This window comes from Brachycentrus maculatus, unplaced genomic scaffold (assembly GCF_059751285.1).
Source record: "Brachycentrus maculatus isolate JH-2025_06_01 unplaced genomic scaffold, ASM5975128v1 h1tg000026l, whole genome shotgun sequence".
NCBI lineage: Eukaryota > Metazoa > Arthropoda > Insecta > Trichoptera > Brachycentridae > Brachycentrus > Brachycentrus maculatus.
This window is the reverse complement of record NW_028280780.1, coordinates 1,450,001-1,475,292: the sequence shown is the minus strand read 5'-3', so window position 1 is coordinate 1,475,292 and position 25,292 is coordinate 1,450,001. Positions and strand designations below refer to the sequence as shown.

The 25,292-nt window shown below is 34.4% G+C and overlaps 2 protein-coding genes across 2 annotated transcripts in view; both read right to left on the bottom strand.

The window, feature by feature from the left end:
* Positions 1-13,339, bottom strand: part of Dhc93AB (Dynein heavy chain at 93AB) — a 50,903-nt gene extending 37,564 nt beyond the window's left edge. The window contains exons 1-7 of the mRNA XM_088269892.1: positions 13,219-13,339; positions 12,685-12,858; positions 12,453-12,598; positions 11,716-11,842; positions 8,789-8,818; positions 8,446-8,691; positions 1,158-1,382 (exon numbers count right to left, since the gene is read on the bottom strand). Of these exons, the coding sequence (XP_088126018.1) occupies positions 1,158-1,382; positions 8,446-8,691; positions 8,789-8,818; positions 11,716-11,842; positions 12,453-12,598; positions 12,685-12,822 (912 nt within the window). The 5' untranslated portion in view covers positions 12,823-12,858; positions 13,219-13,339. The remainder of the gene's footprint in view (positions 1-1,157; positions 1,383-8,445; positions 8,692-8,788; positions 8,819-11,715; positions 11,843-12,452; positions 12,599-12,684; positions 12,859-13,218) is intronic.
* A 148-nt stretch (positions 13,340-13,487) lies between these two features.
* Positions 13,488-25,292, bottom strand: part of LOC148313022 (dynein beta chain, ciliary-like) — a 16,676-nt gene continuing 4,871 nt past the window's right edge. Inside the window, exons 4-18 of the mRNA XM_088270154.1 lie at positions 25,100-25,252; positions 23,388-23,599; positions 21,865-22,095; positions 20,763-21,047; positions 19,880-19,990; positions 19,322-19,476; positions 18,718-18,916; positions 17,876-18,137; positions 16,947-17,095; positions 16,661-16,872; positions 15,920-16,205; positions 14,970-15,242; positions 14,749-14,895; positions 14,475-14,645; positions 13,488-13,613 (exon numbers count right to left, since the gene is read on the bottom strand). Of these exons, the coding sequence (XP_088126280.1) occupies positions 13,488-13,613; positions 14,475-14,645; positions 14,749-14,895; positions 14,970-15,242; positions 15,920-16,205; positions 16,661-16,872; positions 16,947-17,095; positions 17,876-18,137; positions 18,718-18,916; positions 19,322-19,476; positions 19,880-19,990; positions 20,763-21,047; positions 21,865-22,095; positions 23,388-23,599; positions 25,100-25,252 (2,972 nt within the window). The remainder of the gene's footprint in view (positions 13,614-14,474; positions 14,646-14,748; positions 14,896-14,969; positions 15,243-15,919; positions 16,206-16,660; positions 16,873-16,946; positions 17,096-17,875; positions 18,138-18,717; positions 18,917-19,321; positions 19,477-19,879; positions 19,991-20,762; positions 21,048-21,864; positions 22,096-23,387; positions 23,600-25,099; positions 25,253-25,292) is intronic.

The following is a 25,292-nucleotide window of genomic DNA, read 5'->3' as shown; positions in this document are numbered from 1 at the left end:
GGAGTGAAGCATGGAGCTGGGAAAAGAAGGATGAAAGTAGACTGGATGCAGTCAAAATGTGATGTCTCAGAAGAATACACGGCTAAATGATGTATGAGAGATGTTTGAATGGCGAAATAAGGAAAGAATACAAGGCATAAGCACTATTTATAAACTTGTATAACATAAGCACTTTTATAAAATGTTAATAAAATTAGTATATAACCACTCACCGAGATTTTTACGTCTACCGGTTTCGAGACGTACCCGTCTCTTCGTCAGGACAATCACTAACACAGCATGCAAACAATACTACCCTTCACCACCATAGCCTAGTAGCATAGTAGCATAGTAGCATAGTAGCATAGTAGCATAGTAGCATAGTAGCATAGTAGCATAGTAGTAGCATAGTAGTAGTAACATAGTAGTTTTGAGTGTGTAAATGGTGCTATGGTGGTGAAGGGTAGTATTGTTTGCATGCTGTGTTAGTGATTGTCCTGACGAAGAGACGGGTACGTCTCGAAACCGGTAGACGTAAAAATCTCGGTGAGTGGTTATATACTAATTTTATTAACATTTTTGTAAAAAAATAAATAAGTAAAAATGACTAACCACAAAGTAAATGCTTTAAATATTAATAATATTGAGAATACTATTTATAAAATTACAAAAGCAGCATCTTTTTTAAAAAAATTTTAAAGGAATAACCCGCGTAGCCCCTACTTTAAGAGGCTTGTTTGCAGGTAGTATAGTAAGGATTGGGAAGGTAAATGTGAAAAATTACATCACAGACCAATTGAAAATAAATATTTCTTGAATTCATTTTGCAACTGGTGGGAATCGAACCCACGACGCCAGTTTCGCAGTCGAGCGTCTACCCAACTACGCCACGGCGCCTGTCTAATCTAAAATTAAGAAACATACATAAGTTGAAATAGTTTGGACATGTGGAATGGATGAGTGAAGAATAAAGAATAAAATAAATACTTTGTATTGGTTGAGGTGAATTTAATTGGAAATATAAGCAGAGGGAGACCAAGGAAAACTTGGCATGGTCAAGTACTTCAAATATTCGGGAGAAGATAGATTTAAGTGAGAATAATCAGCGGGTATGCATGAGAAGCATCAATGTAAGAGGTATGATGGTTAGTAGTGCCTTTGTTTCTCCGGGTACTTACTTTAAATTCCGAATCTATCCTGTCGAACCTTTCAGAATCATCAGGCAACTGCTTCCTGATGTCTTCGGAGCTCATGAATATGCTTTCCAGGTGAGTCCAAGTCCGCTGAACTTCAAACCAGACGGTGATGACCTGGTCGGCTATACAGAGTTTGTTTTGCCATTCTGACACCTCCGTCAGGAAATGAGCGATGAATTTCGAAGTGATCAAGTTTTGGAGTTGTACCTTAAGCAAACACAAATTTTAATATTAAAGTTGGCTCGATAATAGCCACAAAAAAAGTATTTATAAAATATCATGGTCCTGAAAGTTACTTAATGTAATAATTTTAGGTGAAAAAGTTGGTAAATTAAAGTAACATTTTAACCACCTTTTGCCTATCTCCTTCTGAAATTTCTTACTCTAGTATTTATTCAGAATTACCTACCTGAGCCGCAGGATTGAGTGATTGATAACGATGAAGATAACTCTGCATCAAAAAGATGAGGTGGCCTTTGCACCACTGGGTGAGGTTAAAGGTCAGAAGAAGAAGAGTACATGAGAATCTGAAGTGCTGAAGCTGATCGCCTTGTTCGATCACTTAACCCCACCCAGATGGTGCATAGGGTACTGCATTGTATTGATACGGTGTTAAATTGATCATACATGATATGAAAGCAAGGTGATTCATCATGAACTCCAGTTTCTCGGATCTATAATATATTTAAAGAGCATTACAGCTATATGGGAAAGGAAGTGGAGATGGAATAGTCGATAGAAAAAGGAAAACAGTAGTAATGGTTAGGGCGCATGGCACACCCATACTCATCTAACTTGTGTTACTTCTCCGTGTTAGTTCATAAGAAACTCTCACGAGAGGCGGTATCATACATGTTAAAAATAGTGAAGGACATTGGTACCATAAACCAAACTAGGACACAAAATGCCCAACCCTCTTCTAGTGTAACAGAAGGCCTGTTAACGACAGTCAACAGTCCGGCTTCTCCTGAGGAGTTCTAGGTCTTTTTCTCCCAGTAATGAGCAAATGCTGAGATGTTCCTCATAGGCCCACACTAGTTTACCCTTCCTGTTCCCAACACAGATTAAAATAAAACATGTTTTTAGCTAGAAGAAAAAAATCCACTAATTAATCTATAAAACTCATAGTGAAAAAACGAATAGATGGGTAGTACAATTTCATTTCTTTCTCTCTCATTTCCATAAAATAATACTAATACTTTACTTTTTTTTTCTCTATAAAAATACTAAATTATGATCGAATACAAAAGACAAAAAAATTTAAATAGATGAACATATCTTTCACTCATTTTATGACACAAATAACAATTCATCTTCATCTTCAAACCCTTATTCGCACCTAATGGTGCATGGGAACATCAGAAGCTTTCAAGAAAATTTTGACAACAACATTTTGAGTGTGTCCATTTTTCCATACAAATTATCTGGTCAAATTATAAGCTTAAATAAGAAAAATGAAAATGATATTTTCTGGCGTTTCTCATGTGTAATATAATACTTTTCTTTGTAATATAACTTCTCATAATCCAGGATTCGGACCTCACATACTAATAAGAGTTTCTGCTCAATAAAAAGCTTCTTTCCATCATACCAATAGATGTCTCTAAGTTCTAATGATTCAAGAACGTTTCAAATTGGTTCATATATATATATATATATATAGGACTTCCAAGAATTTGAGCAGTGTGGTTGTCAATAATGGGTAGAATTGGTGAATGTTACACGTGTGAAGTGATCACCTAAACCAGCTTATGACGGTCGTCAGCCCAGGAAATGCCCCGACTTCCATATTCTTCTTCATCTTTGATGAGGTGTCAAAAAATAATATGAATTTTGACAAATTTCTTGTAGCAGCTAACTCATTAAACAGACTCGACATTATATGTAGTGTTAACTGAAACACACTCCTCCCATGATATCAATTTTAACTTACCTAACTTCGAATACCTTGTAACAAATAATATTAATTCAAAAAAATAGTGGAATAGGGATATTTATTTCTAACTTGTACACTTTGATAAATTTTTAAGAAATAAACTAACTAACTAACTAACCATTACGCCGCTTCACCGCAGGGGTAGGCAGAGAGAATCGAACGCCAAACCACTCGGTCTTTGCAAACATTCTTTGCCTCTTCTACATTCATGCATCTCCTCATACATACCCGACGATTATTATGACTCCTGACCCGGCCGCTTTCAAGTATTTGACATACCTGATTGTGCCAAATTTTCCTCGGTAGTCCTCTGCTTCTTTTTCCAACTACATTCGCCTCATAAATTTGTTTAACCGTTCTTTCTTCACTCATACGCTCCAAATGTCCAAACCATCTCAACACACCTTTCTTAATTTTATCGATAATGCTTATCTCAGCCTTACATTCTTTCCTTATTTCATCATTCGAACATCTATCAAACAACGTTTTGCCACACATTCGTCTGAGCGATCGCATTTCGACTGCATTCAGTCTGCTTTCATCCTTCTTTTGCCAACATCATGCTTCGCTTCCATACATAAGGGTTGGAACCAGAACTCCATTAAAACTCCAGAAATAAACATTTAAAATGTAAAAATACTATGCATTAAAATTCATTATAACAATAATATTAGCCGTTTATAGAACCCATTTATCATCGATAATAACCTTTATAGAAGAACTAAAAAATATCCTATAAAATTTTTAAAAGTAAAAAAAAACATAAATATAGCCAACAACTACTCGTGTAATAATAAATATATTTATTTAAATACGCTAGTGGAACTCAACTACATGTTATAATGGATATACTAGAAACATAAGAAATCAACTACCTTATTGCATCCACCACATACATTGTAACATGACGGACATAAATAATATTATTTGTGGTATTGTTCATACTGAAATCACGGACCATAACGCGACTATATTGACACAAAAATATAACAATTCTACAAACCTTCAAGAGTCAAATAAATAATCACAAATAAAAAATATACATACGCTAAAAAAAAATGAAGAACTTATAAAAAACTTAAAATCAGTAAATTCAACTCACCCATATCAATGTAATAATGTTAACAAATGTTGCAATATATTTGAAGACATACTACCTACACATATAAATGCCTCTAAATATACCATTTTCAAACAAAAATCCTCAAAATACAAACCAATAAAAACCTGGACTCCACACGGTCTAATCGTATCAATAAGACATAAAGAATCCCTAATTAAAAAAGTAAAAACCATGCAAACAATGAACAACTATTAAGATACATAAAAATTTACAAAAACAAAATTCACAATTCAAAATTTAAAAAAAAAAAACATTCCTCATAAAAAAATACCAAGGAAAAATATTATCAAAAAATCATAAACTCCGCAGAAAATGCCAGAAAAGAATATGGAACATAATTAATAACATAATCGATATAAATAAACATAAAGAAAAAAATAATTTAATTTCACATATAAATTCAAAGTAAATTGTACAGAAAAGCCCTAAGATACAGCAAACATTTTCAATATGATTTTTTTTCTAATGTTGGTAAAGAACTGGAAAGCAAAAAAAAAAAACCAACTGAAGAAAAAATTCCGAAACCACAACATCTCACAAATAAAATAGACATATTTTAAATCACTACAGTTGAGAAAATTGAGCAAATCATAACAAACATGAAGGGAGGAAGTGCTCCAGGCTATGTCAGTCACAATGTGAATACCTTAAATTTTTTTTTTTTTATCTAAACCCTTCATGCCTCCCTGCGTCTGTCACCTTGCTGAGGTAGGGGGGCTTGTCGCCGCTTCGGCGGTTACTAAGAACAGACCCCAATCTAAGGTGTCATCCGATCCGTGCCAATAGATGCGTGGCTAACGGGTAGGTTAGTCATTAACGGAGGTTCCCTGATACCGGGTGACCTCAGGGTGATTTCAGCCTTACCTCTATATCCCGGGCTCTGTAGGGGCGGACCACTCTTTCCCTAGCTTCTCATGGGACCAATATGAACTCCATGGAGGAGTCTCCGAAGAAAAGTAACAAAGTCATGACGCAAGGCGATAATTCAGGTCCCAGCTTCAGAGACATGGCCTGCTCAATAAAAGTGGGCATTCAGAGTTCCCAAAAAAACCTGAATGAGGAGCAGATGAAGCTAATCGGAGACTCAATCCTCAATAAGGTGGACGAAATCTCGGGCAGTGGAAATGGCCCAAGATTTCTAGGGACTCACTTTCGAGCAGCGGGGCTGGTCGTGATCTGTGATGATGAGCGCAGCAGAGCATGGCTAGTCAGCTGCGTCGAGAGTCTGAAACCTTACGAGGGGGCATGTCTTCGCGCAATCGATGAGCGAAACATGCCCAAACCGATAATCGGAACAGCGTGGATTCCGGGTTTTCTCTTGGAGACAAGAATCCTGCCGATTCCATGTTCAAAACATGGGCCTAAACTGCCTTAGATGGAGAATCCTCCATAGGAGTATCCACGAGAGAATGGGTCAAATGGTAACATTTGCCTTTGGCAAAGCCGCCCTCGATGGACTAGCCAAGATCCAGTTTAGGCCCATCTTTGGGTTTCGGGCCATACACATACGTGTTAAGACACAAACTGGCAAAGAAAGAACAACAGGAATATAGGATGTGGGGATTGGAATCTCCGCTGCGGAGCAGCCCAAGGATCTGGAAGGACCTGGCTGCCCCGCCCAAGCGGTAGCAACCGAGACCCTGCCTGGCCCAAGTGGAGGTGCTACTTCAGCCACCCCAACCCATGAAGGACCTGTGATGATACGGGAAAACTTTTACGTCGCTTTAATACAGGAACCATGGATTGTTAAGAACATGATTGCATGACTTGGGACCGCTGGCAGGACTATATACTCCACCAACGGGACCAGACTGAGAGCCTGTATTATGCCAGATGACCTGGTAGCAGCATATATAGCACTCCCTGGACAGGAATCCCAAAGAATAGTAATATGATCTGCATACCTGCCAATTAGCTCCGGTAGTGGACTACTGCGTAGACCAGTGATTCCCATCATACTACCTGGGGCAGCACGGACACCAATCATAGAGGTGAGTTACTTTATGATTACCTCCTAACGCATAAATTACACACACTAAATCGTGGCGCTATTCCAACCTATATCACAAAAGTGTGAGAAGAGGTATTAGTCACTAATAGACCGCACACAAGACTGGTGTGTCAGTGGGGATATAACTATGTCAGACCACAGATACATCATATTCAATGTTCTTTCTATAAGGAAAGAGAAATTGAAACTTACCGGAACCCCAGGGCCACTAACTGGGACAGCTACAGGCACCAGTTAGAGGAAAACATAATAAACGCAACAAAAACTGTTAAATCAGTCAAACAGATTGAATCAGCAGTAGGGGATTCAAGCATCATAAATGCATATATTGACAATTGTCCCCTAAAAACCACCAAGACGCACCGCAAGGTACCTTGGTGGAATGAAAAATTGAATTCCCTAAGGAGAGAATTTGGAAGAATCTTTAATAGAGCTAAATGCAATGTAGACTGGGATTCTTATAAACAGCCCTTAAAGCGGTAACATACCAGAGGATTGGTTGAAATCCTACTTCATCACTATACCGAAAAAAGCTAACGCAAAAAAATGCGAAGAACACAGAACAATAAGCTTGATGAGTCATGTGATGAAGTCATTTCTGAAAATCGTACTGAAGAGAATATACCAACCGTGTGACCAACAGATATCTGCCGAGCAATTTGGATTTAGAAATGGCTTTGGCACACGAGATGCTCTATTTGGACTACAAGTTTAAGTGCAACGTTGCCTCAATATGAACAAAGAAGTTTATGTTTACTTCATAGATTACGAACAAGCCTTGGCCTGACAGAGTGAGACATGACAAGCTTATTCGAATACTGAAAGACGTTGGTATAGACGATAGGAACACCCGAATTATCGCAAACCTCTATTGGAAGCAAACTGCATCAGTGCTTGTGGAGAGTACAGAAACCAAACAAATCCCCATCAGGAGACGGGTTAGACAAGGATGCGTACTGTCACCTACGTTGTTCAACTTATATTCTGAAAGGATAATGGCACAAGCACTTCATGAGGCAAAAGAAGGCATCGTTGTCAACGGGCAGCTGATCAATAACCTGCGGTATGCCGATGACACGGTCCTACTGACTGACACACAGGAGGATCTGCAAGCATTGTTGACCAGAATTAATGTCGCTAGTAAAAAAACTGGCATTAACATCAGCATTGAGAAAACTAAGACCATGGTCATCAGCAGGAAAACAAACGCCTCAGTACATGTAAAGCTAGATGGCAAAAACATTGAAAGATGCACTAGCTATAAATACATGGGATGTATAGTCAACGAAAAGTGGGACATGAGTCAAGAAGTCAGAAGCAGATCAGAGCAGGCAAAAAAAGTATACTTTGCCACTGTTCATTCACCACTGCAATATGGAAAAATTGGATGGGGAGGGGCATACAACATCATAAACTCAATACAAGTAGTGCAAAAAACAATTATGTATTAAAATAATATTACAAAAAAGATCAACATTCTCAAGGCAAACCCTTTTTGAAAAATTCACAGTACTTAGAATAGAATAAATCTACAAAAAAACCTCAATTATACATCTTCTTAAAGAAAACAATCACTCAAAATAAGAAACTAACATATCACAAAGATATGAAAATAATTTTAAAATACCCAAATGCAACACAAAACAGTAGCATCAAAATTACATATACTTAGGAATGAAATATTTCAACAGCCTTCTTTTAGAAATAAAACATATAAAAGACACATACACTCTAAAAAAGAAACTTAATGAATACTACAAATATATACAGACTATAATAGAAAACTAAATGTGATAAACTCTTACCACATAAATACATATATATGTTCCCTTGTAATATATTTTTTCAAATGTATAACATGATACTATAAACAAAAAAATACAAAAAAAAGAAAAAGTCCCTCTCCAAGCACAAGAGCTCAGTCTTTTTTTTTGGAGAGGCTCAACGCAAACAAAATTATAAGATTGTATTAAGTAGAAATGTATAGAAATTGTATAAAAAAAAATTAATATATTAAATAAATAATAAAAAAAACGCAATAAGCAAGGTAAAAAATAATACAATGAGAAAAAATTTGTGCTGCTAATGTGTGCAAGTTCCTCGAAGTCATCGCATCGGACAGATGTGGTGTCCTATGCACCACTTCAAGAAGATAAGCATGAGAGGGAAGCTGGAAAGAGGTGTCAAGATTTGAGTGTACCTGATTTTCTTCCAGAGTCTCTATCAACACTTCGGTGGTCCTCAAGAGTATGGACCCGGTTCTCCCGTGGATCTCCTGCTCAAACTCCATATTGCTCCAAGTCGAGTTCAAATCCCTCAGGACCTTTTCCATGGACATTTCCTTCACGGCCTTGTCCACGATGTTCTTGACCTCCTCCTCGCACTCGTGGAGGTTCAGGGCGAGCAAGTCGGCCAGAGTGGTGCTCGTGTCCATGACTATCCTGACCTGCGGGGGCGGCCAAGCACGGAAAGGGTTAGCTTTGCGACGCTCGCCTGCGGAATATTTACAGTTTTCGTGTGCAGAGTGTAAATACAGTACTTACAGTGAGTTCGGGAGGCAATTCGGCTAAACTCTGCGAATCAAAAACATGAATATGATTTATTTACATGAATTATTTGCTTGCGTACCGGCGGCAGAACGGCAAACGACTTATATGGACAATATTCTTGACCTTATTATGCATAACTTAAACCACTTTTGATACGGACTACAGACAGTCAAATGTCTTCATGAATGCATATGGCGGATGATCTATTTCCTCCCTATCTTTAGCTATAGCAGTGGTGGGAAATCTGCGAGTTTAAGGCCGAATGCGACCAATGGCTACTCAGATATCGCTCACTCCTTTCAAGAACGTCAATTTTCAATTGTGCATGTTTTCGGAATGCCCAGAAAATGTACTTTATCCCAGAAAAAAACTGCATATTTTTAACTTAATATTTACCCGCTACAGGGCAGAATGTGTTGTTTTCGCATTTTGAAGAAAAGGTATCGTTTATTTTTTTTTTTAATGTACTAAATATTTTTCAAATGGAGAAAAAACCTTCAGGTTTTACCTAAAAAGATCTGTTGTACAGTAAAAAGTTCAATAAGTGGCTTTTTATTTATTTTTAATACATTGTATCATATATTTAAATTTTAAAAATGTTCTCCTGAAAAATCAAGTTTTTTTTATTTATTACGTTCTTGAAAGGAGTGAGCGATATGTCCTTTTGACTTGTGCCGATTAAAAAAAAAATTGAATCTTAATGTAAAAGAAGTAAGCTTCTGTAGGTTTGCGTCTACAAAACTCGAAAAGTAAAAGGATTGTAAAATTTCACTTTTTTCAACAGTGAATATCAAATTTTATGTGTAAATGTGTATTTCTTCTTGAAAGATTTTTAAAATAGCATTTTGAATAATTTACGTTGTGAATTAAAAATATTTGGTTTATGAGAGTGTCAAGGTGATTTTTACTGTGGTATAATGTTGAATGAGATAAATGAATGTTGCCCGTAGAAATAAAACGGTTCCCCACCCCTGATCTATAGTTCCCGTAAGCCAGCTATATTGTATATATTCATTATCAGTTTTCGATCCCGCATCAAAGTTAGATAAAAAAAATCATTCTTTTTCTGTCATATGCCATTGCACGTTTTGAATAAATTTTTTTACAATTAATCATAGCGACTCAAGGCTTAAAGCGAAATTTCTGTGATGATGCCAGGTTGGCAATTTTCATTATATCTATAGTCTGCCAATTCTGGAAATCGCTTTGGTACTTTGCAATTCTGAACACACCGGTAGGTCCGCCATATGCATTCACGAAGACATTTGTGTGACTGTACCAACCATGAGGGTTTAGAAAAGCACTCATAAATAGCGCATGTTTTAAATTACAAATTTGTACTTTTTTGTCACAAATAGTTGACCGCTTTTTAAATTATGGCTACATAAATTTGCCTTTCTGCCTGCGATGTAATGAATTTTCACAATGAATCGTGACTCCAGTGTAGGATTTTGGAATATTTACATATATTAATGTTGTTCATTCAGACATGCCAAAAATGGTTTTTAGTAAAACCATGATCTGTTATTTTGGTGAAATTTACAGCATTTTTTACAAGACAACATGCATTTAGCACTAAAAAATAACTAATATAAACACCAAAGATTATTCGGAGAATGAAGTTACATAGTGCCAATGAACAGATATATATTTAATGTCTGTGAAATCTTAATTAGGATTTAGATTATAAAAAAGGCACAATGATTTCTTAAATGCCTTTGTAAACACAAAAAATCTGGTGATTTTTATTTTTAGTATAAATGTTTTATATTTTTAAAATATAATATTAGTATATAGTTTAGATTTTTGTAAAAAATTCAATATTTTACATAAAATTTCTAAAAAGTCTCCATGGGCAAAATATCAATTACACATTTCTTTTATAAATAAAAATACCACAAAACCGCTATGTACAGAATGTGATATATAGTACATAAATCCATAAAGAAGCCAACTCCATTTGAGCATAAGAAAAAAATCTTATTTAACCATCACCACAAAACAACATTTATAGAATTTGTAAATTTGGCTTGATAAGATTAATACATTTTTGCTCTCAACTGCTGAGTAAACCCAGAAGGAGTTGGTCACTTTATGGATTATGCTGACAATATTTAGAGTATACCAATACCAGAATATGGAAAACTTCATTTGAATGCATTCAAATACAAAATGGGTATTTTATATTTCGGGTTAGCGTAAAAAACATCAAAAAAATATTTACAATCAGAACATTTATGTTTGATTTTATATTACAATGCAATATTTCCTATGTTTACTTATTTATATGTTATATTGGATTAAAAAGAGACAAAAAGCCTATGTACCTAGGGTAAATGGTGGTATTGTTAACTCCCAGTTATTGACACTTCTGTTTGTCTGATATTATATACATTAAAACTTATCCATTTAAAATATGCAAAGCCCAATATAAATTACACATTTCAAAAAGTAAACCAAAGATATATTACAGTTTTTTTCCCATTTAATAAATTTGCAGGTTATATACAATATTGACACCACTCTGACTCCGTTCATAGCATTCTAATTTGATAATTACTCTAATCATTGGTAATTTACATTTATATACATTACTGAGTTATTTTTAATCATAAAATACGGATAAGTCAGGGTAGTGGCAATATAAAAAATATTGAATTGGTGATCTAAACATCTCGAAGAAGCACTGTGTGATCCCTTCCTGAGGTTGTAGAACATTTTATACAATGTACAACAATAGTGAACACAGAAGCTGAACTGAAAATTTACACAATTATGATTTTTAAAAAAACATTCATGACATAAAACAAGAAAATAATCAATACAGACATTGACGTTATTGAAATCATTGAGGTCTATCTGGCTAAAGACAAGTCTGACCGTTGGATTTTATAAATGAACTTGTACTTTGGACATTTTACCTTTGTACTTTTCATCAACTGATCCCAATGCCTCTCTCGTATAGCTTGATTTTGCAACTCACCGACAGCTCTTAATGACGTCAACATATTTTTCACTGTCGCTTCGAGATTGACATACGTGTCCCAACTAAAATAAATTTACAGTATGATTATTAAGACACCGGCTAGCACTAATAATAAAGACGGTAAAAATATATATTTTTAAAAATGACTTTATGACAGGGAGTCGTAATAATCGTCGGGTATGTATGAGGAGATGCATGAATGTAGAAGAGGCGAAGCAAAGACAGAGTGGTGTGGCATTCGATTCTCTCTACCTACCCCTGCAGAGAAGCGGCGTGATGGTTAGTGCAGAAGGTGCAAAGAGCACAGCATTATAGAAACAGATTGATTATTGAAAACATGAAGAAAAGGTGATCAGTAATGCGGTTCAGTTATCAGTCCAGAGTAATATTAAATAAATATTAGAGTAAAAAATCACTTATTTATTTTGAATACCAATGCACATTTGTCACATTGAATTTAGTTGAATATAATCATACTTACAATGAATAAGTTAAATATAAAATTAACTATCCCTAGTTTCTTTTGCAATTTATTTTCCATTAAATTTTCGAAACAAAACGATAAATAAAAAAAACTTTATTATAAAAATCCAACTGGTGTAAAAATCTTCTAAAAAAAGATATTTGGTATGTTCATTTTTTTGGGAGGAAAAATGAGGATTTTAAACTCACCTTCGCATTTCTTTATCTAAAGCACGTATTTCTTTAGCGAATTTCTTGCACTCAATATCCATGTTTTCAACGTCGATTTTCCTCCAGGGTGTAGTTTTCCAGTCTTCAATACTAGCTTTAACAATATATGCATAGTCCCACAATTGCTGAAAATAAAAAAAAATATTCAAAAATTATATATTTTATGATGCCTTATAAATAAGCAGGGTGCGATATAGTTATGGTTGCGTACCTTGAGCAAACGAAGTTCTTTTCGGCACTGTTTCAGTAATTTGAACTCCGGAACGGAGACTTCAAATAAGGACCCCGACCCTTGTATACCAGACATTTCATTTTCTCGGAGAAGTATCTCTTTATCTGTCCTGTCCATGAGATAATACGGATCTTCACATTCAAACTTGAAGAACTGTAAAGGAAGAAAATTGTGATGAGAAATTTGTATATAAATAAAAATAAAAATCTATATAAAAATAAAAATTAAAACATAGATGAAGAAGAATATGGAAGTCTGGGTGTTTCCAGAGCTACCATACATAGTAGAAAAAATATTAACATAGCAATCAAACTGTACTGATATTAAGTACCATAACACATTTTTACTCAATAAATTAGCTCATATGTCACAGAATGCATTAAATTTGTGTGAGCACGGAATGTAATTGATTATTCCGTGCTCACATTCATTCAGGTCACTAACAGATATCATCAGCACAGTTCACATTTAAGCAGTATAGGGATCTTTTTACACAACACATTGAACACTCACGTCATATTTCTTGAATATGTCCCGATAAAAATTAATTTGAAAATCAAAGTCCGTAATCTTCTTCCGGATGCATGAAACTTCAATGGCCTGTAATGGTGCTACTTGTTGCTTTACAGTAGTAGCTAATTTTTTTGTATTACTCCATTGTTCTGGTAACTCCTAAAAATATTACTTTATTTAATGTTTATTTTACATTTATTAAATGTGGTTTATTATATCTATTCTTATTATTCTGTGCGTATCAAATCAGGTCCCCCTGATGTTGACTATCACTTGAGAGTAATTTTCCTTGTCTTAGGGAGTTCTAAACGGCGCCTCGATGGTCTTGATCCCTGTCCAATCTCGTATATTCCGGAGCCAGGAGATCCGTCTTCTGTTATTATATCTATTAAAATCTACTAATTGCACATATACAGTTAGTATTAGTTTTTCCCCTAAACTGCCTTATTCTTTTGCCTTTGGCCTTATTATCATCAACTTGTAATTTATGATTTTTTCAAATGACTATCTACCCTCTGATCGCAGTTATATATGGTATCTAACGTTTTGACCAATATCACTGTTCTATTTTTAGTTGGTTGCAAGATATTGCTTTTTAACAATAAGCCCACTAATGTACTTATTTATTTTCTGTATGTAAAGTTTAAATAAAATAATATATATAAAATTAGGTTTTGTACTTATATTTCTTGGTTGAACTGCATTTCAAATAATAAAATAACAATTACACATGTTTTTCATTTTTTCCACTGATTTTATTTGACCGGTACTGGATTTCATCGTTACCATCTTCCCAATCTGATCATGATAATAATGGTCACTGGTCGCAAATGAAATAAAAGTGAAAAAATCTATAAAGCTGTCATTTTATTATGTAAATATATTATTTGTAACGCAGAATCTCTCGAAATAAGAGTTGATAGATTATGTTCTTTCAAAATATATACAGTTAAAATAAATAACAAAGGTATTTGCATGTTCATATTGCTAGTTTGATTGCGTCATTGATGGTGATTTACTGTTCTGCGATCTTACCTGCTCCCACAAGATGGACTCCAAAAATTTTACGATGGAGACCTTGAGAGAACAAAAGAGGCGTCAGAAGACCCTGAAAAAGATGGTCCGATGACATAGTCGCTATGGGGGGTAAAAACTGGCTGCAAGCAGAAACCAACCGGAGGCAATGGAAAGAAGGGGAAGAGGCCTACATCCAGCAGTGGAGGTCAGAGGGCTCATGAAGAAGAATAAGATCTTACCTGCAAAAGTACATTTACTTCCTCTGGTATATCCATGTCGTAGTATTTGAGAAGTTCTATGGTGTCTGTTAGAGGTCCAAACATATCGTCGGTCGTCACGCTACGATCCTTTACATTCATCAAGTAGCCCATCACAGAGACAAGAGTCTTGTAGTCTCCTTCAGTTACTACCTGAAATTGGGATTTATTTGTCAGTTAAGTTAGGATTAAGTATTTCTATGTTGTAAGTAATATAAGACATGAGTAACGCAAGAGTAATTTTCCCAATCATTACCTGCAGTAATCCCTCATCCGCCTCTCTTATAAACGAAGCGAGATCAGACAATCTCGACGTCACATTGCAAACAAGATGTTCCTTGTACATATTACCCCACTTTCTTACAGTATTTAAAAGGGCTTGTCTGAACGGGCGAACATCAACCTTGCAACAATTAAATAAAATTAATATGTTATTTATATATGAAATATTATATTTCATTCAATTTGAAATTTTACCTGGAACCAAGAGTTGAAGATTTGGAAGGAAGCCATTTCTTCAATTTCGGTGTAGAGTGTTTCGTAGCTGTCTATCTGATCGCGGAAGGCATCCATGCCCGGAGGCTTGGGCTGTGGACCCTGAGACTCATCGACAGCAATCAAGTCCAACTCTTCATTGGTCAACTGCCTTCCGTAGTATAGAAACATCTCCATTATACCCTCGCGGTCTTCAAGCCAAAGGTACGAGTAATTTTCAAAAGTTCCGCAGAATTCTTTAGCTTCTTCCATAACCTAGAAATTAAAAACACTAAGATCAATGATGATCAAACACATACCACATTTGATCGAAGGGACTGAATATTTCTACAACTTACTCCCATAAAATCATTAAAAATGTACCAATGTTTCGTTCATTTATGGAAAATTATAAATTAGGTTGCATCATGAAATTATGGATTAAAAAAAATCTTAAGTACCTAGTTTATTATTTTAATGAATAACATATATATAATACATACTTATTGCTAATTTTTTCCATTTTTCAATTTTTTGTTACTTAGTTTTCTGTTAAAAACAAATATTTGTATGTAATATTAGCAATTTTAATTTATTTATATTTTGATATCTATTGTATTCTTCCAGTACCCTTTATTATAACATAAAATAAAATGTATACCATACACAAGCCATGCCTTTGTAGGATCTTTTTTTGCTTTCATATATGTAATAGCATATTTTTGTACTCGTCATTTTTTTTACATAATTTTCTTCAGCATATAAATTGGGAGGAGTCAAATTTTTAAAAAAATTATCTATTCACAAGTAAGATAAATGGATTTACTTATTTTTTTTTTACAAAAATGTTAATAATATTAGTATATAACCACTCACCGAGATATTTATGTCTACCGATTTTGAGACGTACCCGTCTCCTCGTCAGGACAATCACTACCACAGCATATACTTACATGATGTACTCCCTGTAGTATTTCTTTGATCATTTCCTGCATGTCAATATTTTCTTTGATCTCTTCTTCGTAAGTAATGGTCTTCCGTTTCGATATTCTCCCCATGAGCGATCCCATCCGGACAATGTCTTCTATTATTTCGGTCAAAAGACTGTTGAATCCTTTAGGGTCATCCATTTGTAAAGAGGGAACAAATATAATATCGGGTTCTCTCAGCTCCAATTGAGATTCAAACAGTGGAGCTAAACCATTCTTGGGATCCATGTTATCGGTCAGGTATCCCAAACTAGAAAGAATAAAAATGCAGAATACACATCATACAAGGTTTATTCATTGGTATTTACATTTTACTCCAAAAAAAAAATGACAAACCATATGCTTTATTTAAAAAAAACTTATTAGCACCCAATGGTGCATGGGGCACTGCATCCGTGACACAGTGCTATGTTGATCGATAATTGCATGAAGGCAAAGTGATCAGCCCTGCGCTTCTTATATCAGTCCAGGGTGATATTAAATAAATATGAGAGTGAAAATCACCCATATTTATTTTTGACTCCCCTGAGAATCGAGCCCGGGACCTCCAGCACGGTAGCCAAAAGCGCTGACCACTATACTACGGGGTGGACATAAAGTTATATGCCATAAAGTTAGTAAAAAAGATTGTAAGGTGTCATTTGTTGCTGCGAACCAATCCACAAAATTGAGACGACAGAGAGAGATATTATATAAAAATATTACCTGCATCCAACAGTTTTTAGCAGAGCTTCTGAAACGATGTTATCTACAAAGTTTATGTAATTTAACCACTGTTCTGAATCTGGAGAATCTTGCATTCCAAACAAAATGATATTTTCCGACAGCAATTGCTCTATGGTCTCTGAAGCTTTCTCTATATCCGCATACCTCTTGGTCGAGCGTTCCACTCTTTCTTCAATGCAGAGTGTTGTGTCCTAGTAGGAATACATCATAAAATTATACAGACACTGTGAGACATTCTGAAGATTGAATGGAAGATCTCGCCTACCTTTTTGCCTTCTTTACGTTCAAACAACGGAACTCTGCACCACACCGATAGTATAGATCTTATTTCTTTTAGGTTCTCTTGTGTTTTTTCCATTCTACTTTGCAAGTTACCTACCAATTGATGCAGCTCTTGCAAATATTCCCAAAGATCTAGAAAGAGTGAGATACAGATAAAGAATACTTAATTCACAACCTTATAACATTGATGCATAAAATAAAATCGATGAGGTGGTAGCATTGAAGATAAAGTTAGTAAAGTCCTTTAAAAATATTAATCAAAGTAGGACACAAACTAAGGTCTGGAGTTGCATTGAAATAAGCCAGAGCCGACCATCCCACCCGAATCTCTCACAAAGCTTCTTAGATATATGTATTAATATATAAGAAGTGGTAATGACACAAAACAAATCCCTGAAAAAAAATTACATTTCACCATCTCAATAGCCATAAGAATGTAGAAAATTCTTTAAAATATTTTTGATATTAAATCACTATAAACATTCACACTTGCCATTAAAAAATAGCTTGTAGCGAAAACTTCATGCTGAAGTAAAGTGGTTAGAGCGGTCCTCATCCCCTGCATCTTACCCTCATCCAGTTTTTTCTACTGAAAACCATCATTTTTTCTACTAAATTACCGTCGAAATAGACTCTTCTTCTTCTTCTTATTGTAGGCCTTGCGGCCTGTTTTTAAGAGGGATTAACCTCCTGCGATGTCGATTCCCAGCTATCGACCTATCTCTTTGGAACTAGACTCATGTGTCAAAAACCAATAGCTTGGACCAGCCTAATTGGTTTTTTAAGTACAAGGTTTTGTAATGAGATGAAATCATAATAGGATTTCTGAATAGCGATAATGATTAGTTTTTGCTAAATAGTAAATATAATAATATAAAAATAATGTATCTATCAAACTTTTAAAGTACTCACTTTCCGAATTCCAATTGAGTTTAGTCTGTCCAATTTCAATTTGTTCATCTATTCTCTCAATTTCTTCCCTCACAAGATCAAACTCAACTTTTTGACTGCCCCTCTTTATCATATTATACCACTCCACTGTACTCTGAAGATTGATTCTATACAACCTGAGAGTATCCTCCCTTTCATACAATTTCAGTGCCTCCTCTGGTATAAGAGGTAGGAGTTCTTCATTTCTTTTCAAGTAATGAACTTCACGTAATATCGCCACAAGCTGGAATGCATATTTTAAAAAGCTTTTTATAACACAGAAAACAAATTAAAATGCAGCAAAACAATGTATGGTAGATGTTCAAATGGTGATGATATAAGGAAGGAATGCAACTTAATCAGTAAAATGAAGAAAGATGTTTTGAGATGGTTTGGACATGTGAATTGAATCAATGAAGAACAATAAAACAAATTGGAGGCAAATTTGGTTGGTGATAGAAGTAGAGGAAGATCAAGGAAAACTTGGGATAGTAAAATATATCAAATACTCGATAGTGGTAGGTCAGGAGAAGGAGGAATAATCGGCGGGTATGTATATGAGAGCTAACAATCAAGATAACACCTCGTTTATATGGTGGCGGGTATGTATGAGAGAGCTAACGATCAAAATAACACCTCGTTTATATGGTGCTGTGCCTTACACCATAGGGTGTGGATAAGGGTTGAGTTTTTTTTTGTAATTATGAGGAGATGCATGATTGGTCTGGCGTTCCATTCTCTCTGCCTATCCCTGCGAGACAGCGGCGTGATGGTTAGTTAGTAAGAAGAAAAAGAAGTTGGATAAAAATGCGCATGTGGCAAACCTCTGGGTGAAAGTTGAGGATCAAAAATTGAGGACTCTCGGGCTTCCTGGTGAGAAGGGACTTCTTGAGGTTATTTGCAATCATAAGTGGGACGCTCAGCGCCCAATCTCCAAAAAATAAATTGCAGAAGGTGTCCATTTCTTTCATGAGATATTCGTATTTCTCAAATATTCTCAGAGCTTGAGGACATTCCGTAATTCTGAAACGTAATAATAATAACAGCATCAAATTATATGTAAAAAAGGGAAGAAAAAAAACTGCTGCGTTTGCATTTAATTGGGAAAAAAATGAAGTAAAAACCATTCATGAAATGACTTAAACACAAATATATTTGTGCTTGTTTTTAAATAAACTTTTTTAATATTCATAATAATGAAGTACCAATTTGGCATAGCCTTATTAGTCAAAGACTTCAGAATTTTAGTGACGCTAAATTGAATTAAATAATCAAAAACAACTTTAAAAGAAGTCATTACTTCATTCGGTTTTATATATTCAATTATTTAAAGCTAAACAGTGCATACATTTTGTTGCATATTTCATGTTTTTAGCTCCTGTAAATTTGACATCAAAAATGTAATTAAAAAAATAAAATGTAACATACGGATGCTGTAAGGCTCTGAAGCTTGTGATGGGTGCGGTTGCTCTTATCCTTACAGAATCGACAAACAATAAACCTCCTGCTGTTTTCGGCATGTACAAATCAACTTCAATGTGTCCAAATCTTTCCAATCTACTAACTTGCTCATCAAAGATAATCTAAAACACAACTCGAAAATTAATTACCATATAAATTAAGAATATAATTTTTAATACAAACCTATTTAGTATTTTCTAGGGGAATTTTATCAATTTTTAATTAATGTTTTACTTAGTAAATATAACTACATCTTAAAATATACTGTGAATAGTGTTTCGATGCATTCCGCATCATTTTCAAACACCATATATTATCAAGATATCTTATGTAAAGACATTATTTATATCTAATTGGCATAATAAGTAAGTAAAAATTATTATAATTTTACAAGAAACAGATTGGTGGTCAGTATTTAACGCCACTCAAAGGTTCACTGAAGCTACGGCAGTAATACAAAATAGGGTCAGGTTGTAATCCCGTGATTAGCGTAAGATAAGTTGGGATCAATATTTCAATACGTACCTGACAAACATCAATTTCTTCTTCAAGCATGACCAGGATCTCAGAATATTTAGAAGTAAACTCTTTCTTGATTAGGGGCCTATCGAGAACAGACCCAACAATATCTATAAGCTTGATTTAAAAAAAAAAAACAGAACTATTAGATAATTTATTTTAGTAAAATAAATATGAGAGATTGGTAGTTAAAACATCTGCATCAGGGTATTTTTCAGCCAAATGTAGAAAAAATGCAGGGAATTTCTTGAATTTTGCACACTAAATCAGATTTGGTAGAAAACAGTACTGTAGGTATCTTTTAAATTCAAGATTTTATATATTTTAATACAATTTTTTAAAAAGTGTGAAAATAAGGATTTTATTATGGAATAAATATTTTGTTATTTTTTTAACTCTTGAAATTAAAATATGTCAGTAAAATACAGAAAAACATGAAATTAAAAATTCTTTCACGTAAACAAATGTACATTTTTATAAAGTTTATCATAATTAAGGAAGAAGAAAAAATACTAAATTATAGAACAAACATGAATCGATAGTTATGAATCAATTGTTGATAAAAGTATTATCAACAATACATTTGCCCTAATGGTAGATAGGCTATAATTTATTTGCGCCGTGAAAGTTCATTTTATTTTTTATTATCGTCACGTTCCTTCAATATAAAATTCTAATGAATCTACAGGTAGGTACATTCTTGGACCTGTAAGGCTAAACGATACTCAACAGGTACGCATATACGGTCTGTGTTTACAAGTTTCTCACACTCCGTCGCTAATTCGCATAAACCGAGATTTGTCAGCTCCTATTTTTTACTTATAATTTGCATAAAACATGTTTATACGGATCCCGAAAATAATGTCTTAACATGGCAGCCAAAAGATACCTTAAACACGGACTCCAGATTGGCGCAGTTATCGAAAGATTCACACAGAATGGTGGCCAGTTTGGTATCCAGCACTATGATTTCGTCCTGGAATATTTGAAAGTCTCCGACAAAAGTGTCATCGTCGGGATCCAGCACATCGTAGGTCTTGGAAGCAAAGGCGGCAAACAGCACATTGAACTCCTGGTAGACTGACGCTATTCTTGCACTCAGTACTCGACCCTTCAGCCCTCCAATCTCAATCTTTTCTAGCTTTGTAAACTCGAGAACCGTATGAAAAAACCACTGCAAATAAAAACATAGTTATAATTTATATCTTACTAGCTGCATCTGGCCACACGTCGCTGTGGCTTAGTCTTGTTAGTGAAAAAGAAAAAGAATTGAAAGCATTCATTTCTAAACTATGTAATTTCGCAATGCTTGTGAAGACATTAAATATCTGTGAAACAACAATGAAAAACAAATAAAAAATTTGAGTGGCAGCAGCTGTGAAGAAGCATGCTGCCGCCATGAGTTATGTTTATTATTGCTGTTACATTTAACAGACGGAAGTTGTCATTCGGGTCAAAAATGCTGTTTAAAATAAAATGGTAAACTGTGATATTTTTGTCATTTTGGTTTACAAATATATTTTTTAAATTTAAAAAAATCGTAAAAAAAATTAAATAAAGAGTATATTTTTGGCTTGATTTAACCCTTGAAAGATTATTCCCAAATTTCAACGCACGAGATATACACAGTAGAATTTTTTTTAAATAATTATCGTTTTCAAATCAATTTTTAAAAAAAATATATGAAAAAAAATAATAATCAAGTAAATTTTTTATTATTCAAGTTAATATTTAAGTGTGGTTAAAGTTTTATAATATTAACTAGGAATAGTATTTAAAAATTTTCAAAGCAGTTTGACAATTGGCATGTTTTAACCAATGCAACAAATTTAAGAATTATTTCAAAGTAACAATTGTATAAATAGGGATGTCCTGCAGGTTTGCTTCGAAAGCAGTACATTTATTTTTATAATATAGATTTGGTCCATTTCATAAAATCATTCATAAAGCACGATATACAGCAAAACTTAGTTATAATACTTTTAACAGACCTGAATAGTGTTTAATCGATCCACAAACTTATTCAGCCTCTCAAATACTGAATTTGGATGAAAAGTCCACAAAACCGGTTCACAATCTTTGAAATAAGTTGCTAGATTCTCTTTGTGATAGTCAAATACCGATCGAAATTTCTTCAGTATCGTTAGAGTCAGGTTAATCCTTTGCTTGGCTTCATCAATATCACTGTGAAATAAGGTCGTTGGATCCAAAAATCTTTTGCCCTGAAATCAAACATTACAAGAAAATTAAACGCTGAAAAAAAACCTTGAAATTCAGTCAGTGATTAAACAGTTTATAATAACTGTTGATTTTTATGTATGTTTATTACAGATGGTTCATTGCAGGCAAAAAAGTTCTGTCAAAAAAGAAAAAATGGAAGGGGTATTTACAGGGCATATGATCTCTCATTGTCTGATTTAAGTTATCCTACAACTCACGACTTACAAATTACATATCCAATTTAGACATATTATATATCCTGGACAGTGTTTGAATCCTTATACCAAATAACTCTGAAATATCCATTGTGCTTTTTGTGTAAAAGAAAGTATTAACTCTAAACAATCTAGTCAAATAAAGGAAAACTCTCTTCAGCTCCGAAGCAAACCTTGCTCCATGTTTGGGGACCGAAACTTTGCAGTAGCAGGTCCTGCTGTCTGGAACCGATTACTTTCATGCTTAAGGATAATCCAGAATCCCTATCAATTTCGATCACAACTAAAATATTTCTAAAGAGATTTCTGAAGCAAGGAAAAGAAGCAGAGTCTGGACTTCTAGTATGACTGCCATACATCGTATTCTTTCGCTTCTCAATTGATCGTAAAAGTAATTCAAATTGGCGAGACGAGATTTCCAGAAATCCATTTCTGTGGAATAAAACAATATAATGAAGTACTATATGCGTATAACATACATAAATTAAGATGGGTCATCTTTTCCAAATTTCCCATCCTTTCAATTAAAGTAAAATTATAATTTATTATAATTATAAATTCAAAGCATTCTTGCTTCAACCAAAATAGCCGTCCTCGTTCTGTTCTCCCACTCACATTAGCCAAACATACTCAGTGATTCTCTCATTATACAGTAAATAAATTAAACAAATATCATCATTATTACTATATAAATTAAACAATTATTATTATCTAAATAATAAAACTCTTTTGAGACATATCATGACACCATACAGGCACGTACAATATTATTTATTGTAACCGCAGACAGTTGATAGAACTCCATATTGAATTGTTGGGTAACATATCCAAAATTATACACGGTTAATGCGTTTTGTCTTATTAGGACATTATCAAACACTCAAAGTGTTTGATAATGTCCTAATAAAATGAAACGCGTCACATATCATATATGTAAATAAAGTAGAATTCAATCCATTAAACGAGTTTAATTTTGGTTATATTACCCAACAATGTACAATATTTATGGTATTTTTTTTATAAATTTACAAGGCACAATTATTATTTTTATTTTCTATCAATCAACATTGAGTAATTACCTGATGTATGAGAAGATTGCAGAGCTCTCTCAGAACTACCATAAGTTTGGCTGACTGGCAGTAGTACTTGGATTCCGTCCACACCAAGCACAGGATGTGGAACATTGGCCTGAACACGGGAATCAGCTCCGAGAAGTCTACATCCTCCAGGTTCTGGAAGTGTTTGGCCAATCCCTTGAGATGTATATTGATGTCTCTTGCCTCTGTGAGGGCTAAAATTAGAAATATCCAAGCTATTGCAAAATGTTCAGTCTAAACCTTCCAATAGGTACACTACAAACAGCCAAAATACATCTAATACATAGCATAATTATTCATGAAAGGTGATGAGTATCATAAATATATTACACTGATAAGTCCGCCTCTTTAGTGTAATGGTCAGCACGCTTTGCTACCGTACTGGAAGTCCCGGAATCGATTCCCAGGGTCAAATAAATGTAAGTGTTTTTTTTCACTTTAATATTTATCCAATATTAGTCTGGACTGGTACCTGAAGCGGAGAGCTGATCACCTTTCCTTTATGTGTTACGATCAAGATAATACTGCGTTTTTATGATGCAGTGCCCTATGCCCCATCAGGTGAGGATGAGGGTTTGAAGAAGAAGAAGAATTAAAATGAGTTTAAGTTTTTAATTGAATAACTTATCAATTTGACATTTGACCCAGATACTGAAGTGAAATTCAGAATTGAAGCGGATCACGTTGTATTCAATAAAATGAGAGTGCTCTTCTGCTATGATAATCTAAACTTGAAACTTCGACGGAGAATCATAAAGTTCTATGTGTGGTCCGTATTGCTATATGGCTCTGAGACCTGGACCCTCATGGTGAATGCGGTGAATCGGATTGAAGCATTCGAAATGTGGCTTCACCGCCAAATGCTTCGTATTCCCTGGATGGATAGGGTCACAAATCGCTCACTCCTTTCAAGAACGTCATAAATGAAAAATTGACAATTTTCAGTTGTGCATGTTTTCGGACTGACCAGAAAATGTACTATATTCCAGCAAGAGGCATAGTTTTAACTTAATATTTAGCCGCTACAGGGCAGAAAATGCTGTTTTTGCATTTTGAAGAAAAGGTATTGTTAAATTATTTTTTAAAATATACTAAATATTTTTCAAATGGAGAAAAAATCTTCAGGGTTAACCTAAAAAGATCTGTTGCACAGTAAAAAGTTCAATAAGTGGCTTGATTTTATTTTTAATACTTTGTGTTATATTTTTAAACTTTCAAAGAGTTGGATCGCAGAGAGAACTCTTATCGAATATCAAGGTATGGAAGATTTCATATTTGGGTCACGTATTTCATGCAGAGGATGGGAATGATAGAAGGAAGTCGAAGATCTGGCAGAAAAGATACACTGTGGCTGCGCAACATTCGCGACTGGACCGAGATAAAAAGAGTGAAGGAGTTATTTCCGGATGGCGCAGGACCATGAAACATTTGCCAGAATAAACGCCAACATTGGAGAGACATGAAGAAGATGATTTTAAAAAAAAAAAATATTATCATTTATAATAATCAAAATTATTTCCTGACAAACGGGAGATTAAAACAAAAACGCATCAAAGTGGCGTCACATTATATGAAATAAAGTCAGAGAATCTCTGTTATGTTCATAACTTTTCTATTCAACAAATGGCAATAAAAAGAGTTTTTTTGAAATTATTACTGTAATTGTAAGCGAACTAGAAAAAAATGCAAAGTACCTGCAACAATATTTCTAAAGAGATTTCTGAAGCAAGGAAAATAGGCAGAGTCTGTGACTTCTAGTATGACTGCCATACATCGTACTCTTTCGCTTCTTAATTGATCGTAAATGTAATTCAAATTGGCGAGACGAGATTTCCAGAAGTCCATTTCTGTGGAATAAAACAGTATAATGAAGTACTATATGCGTAT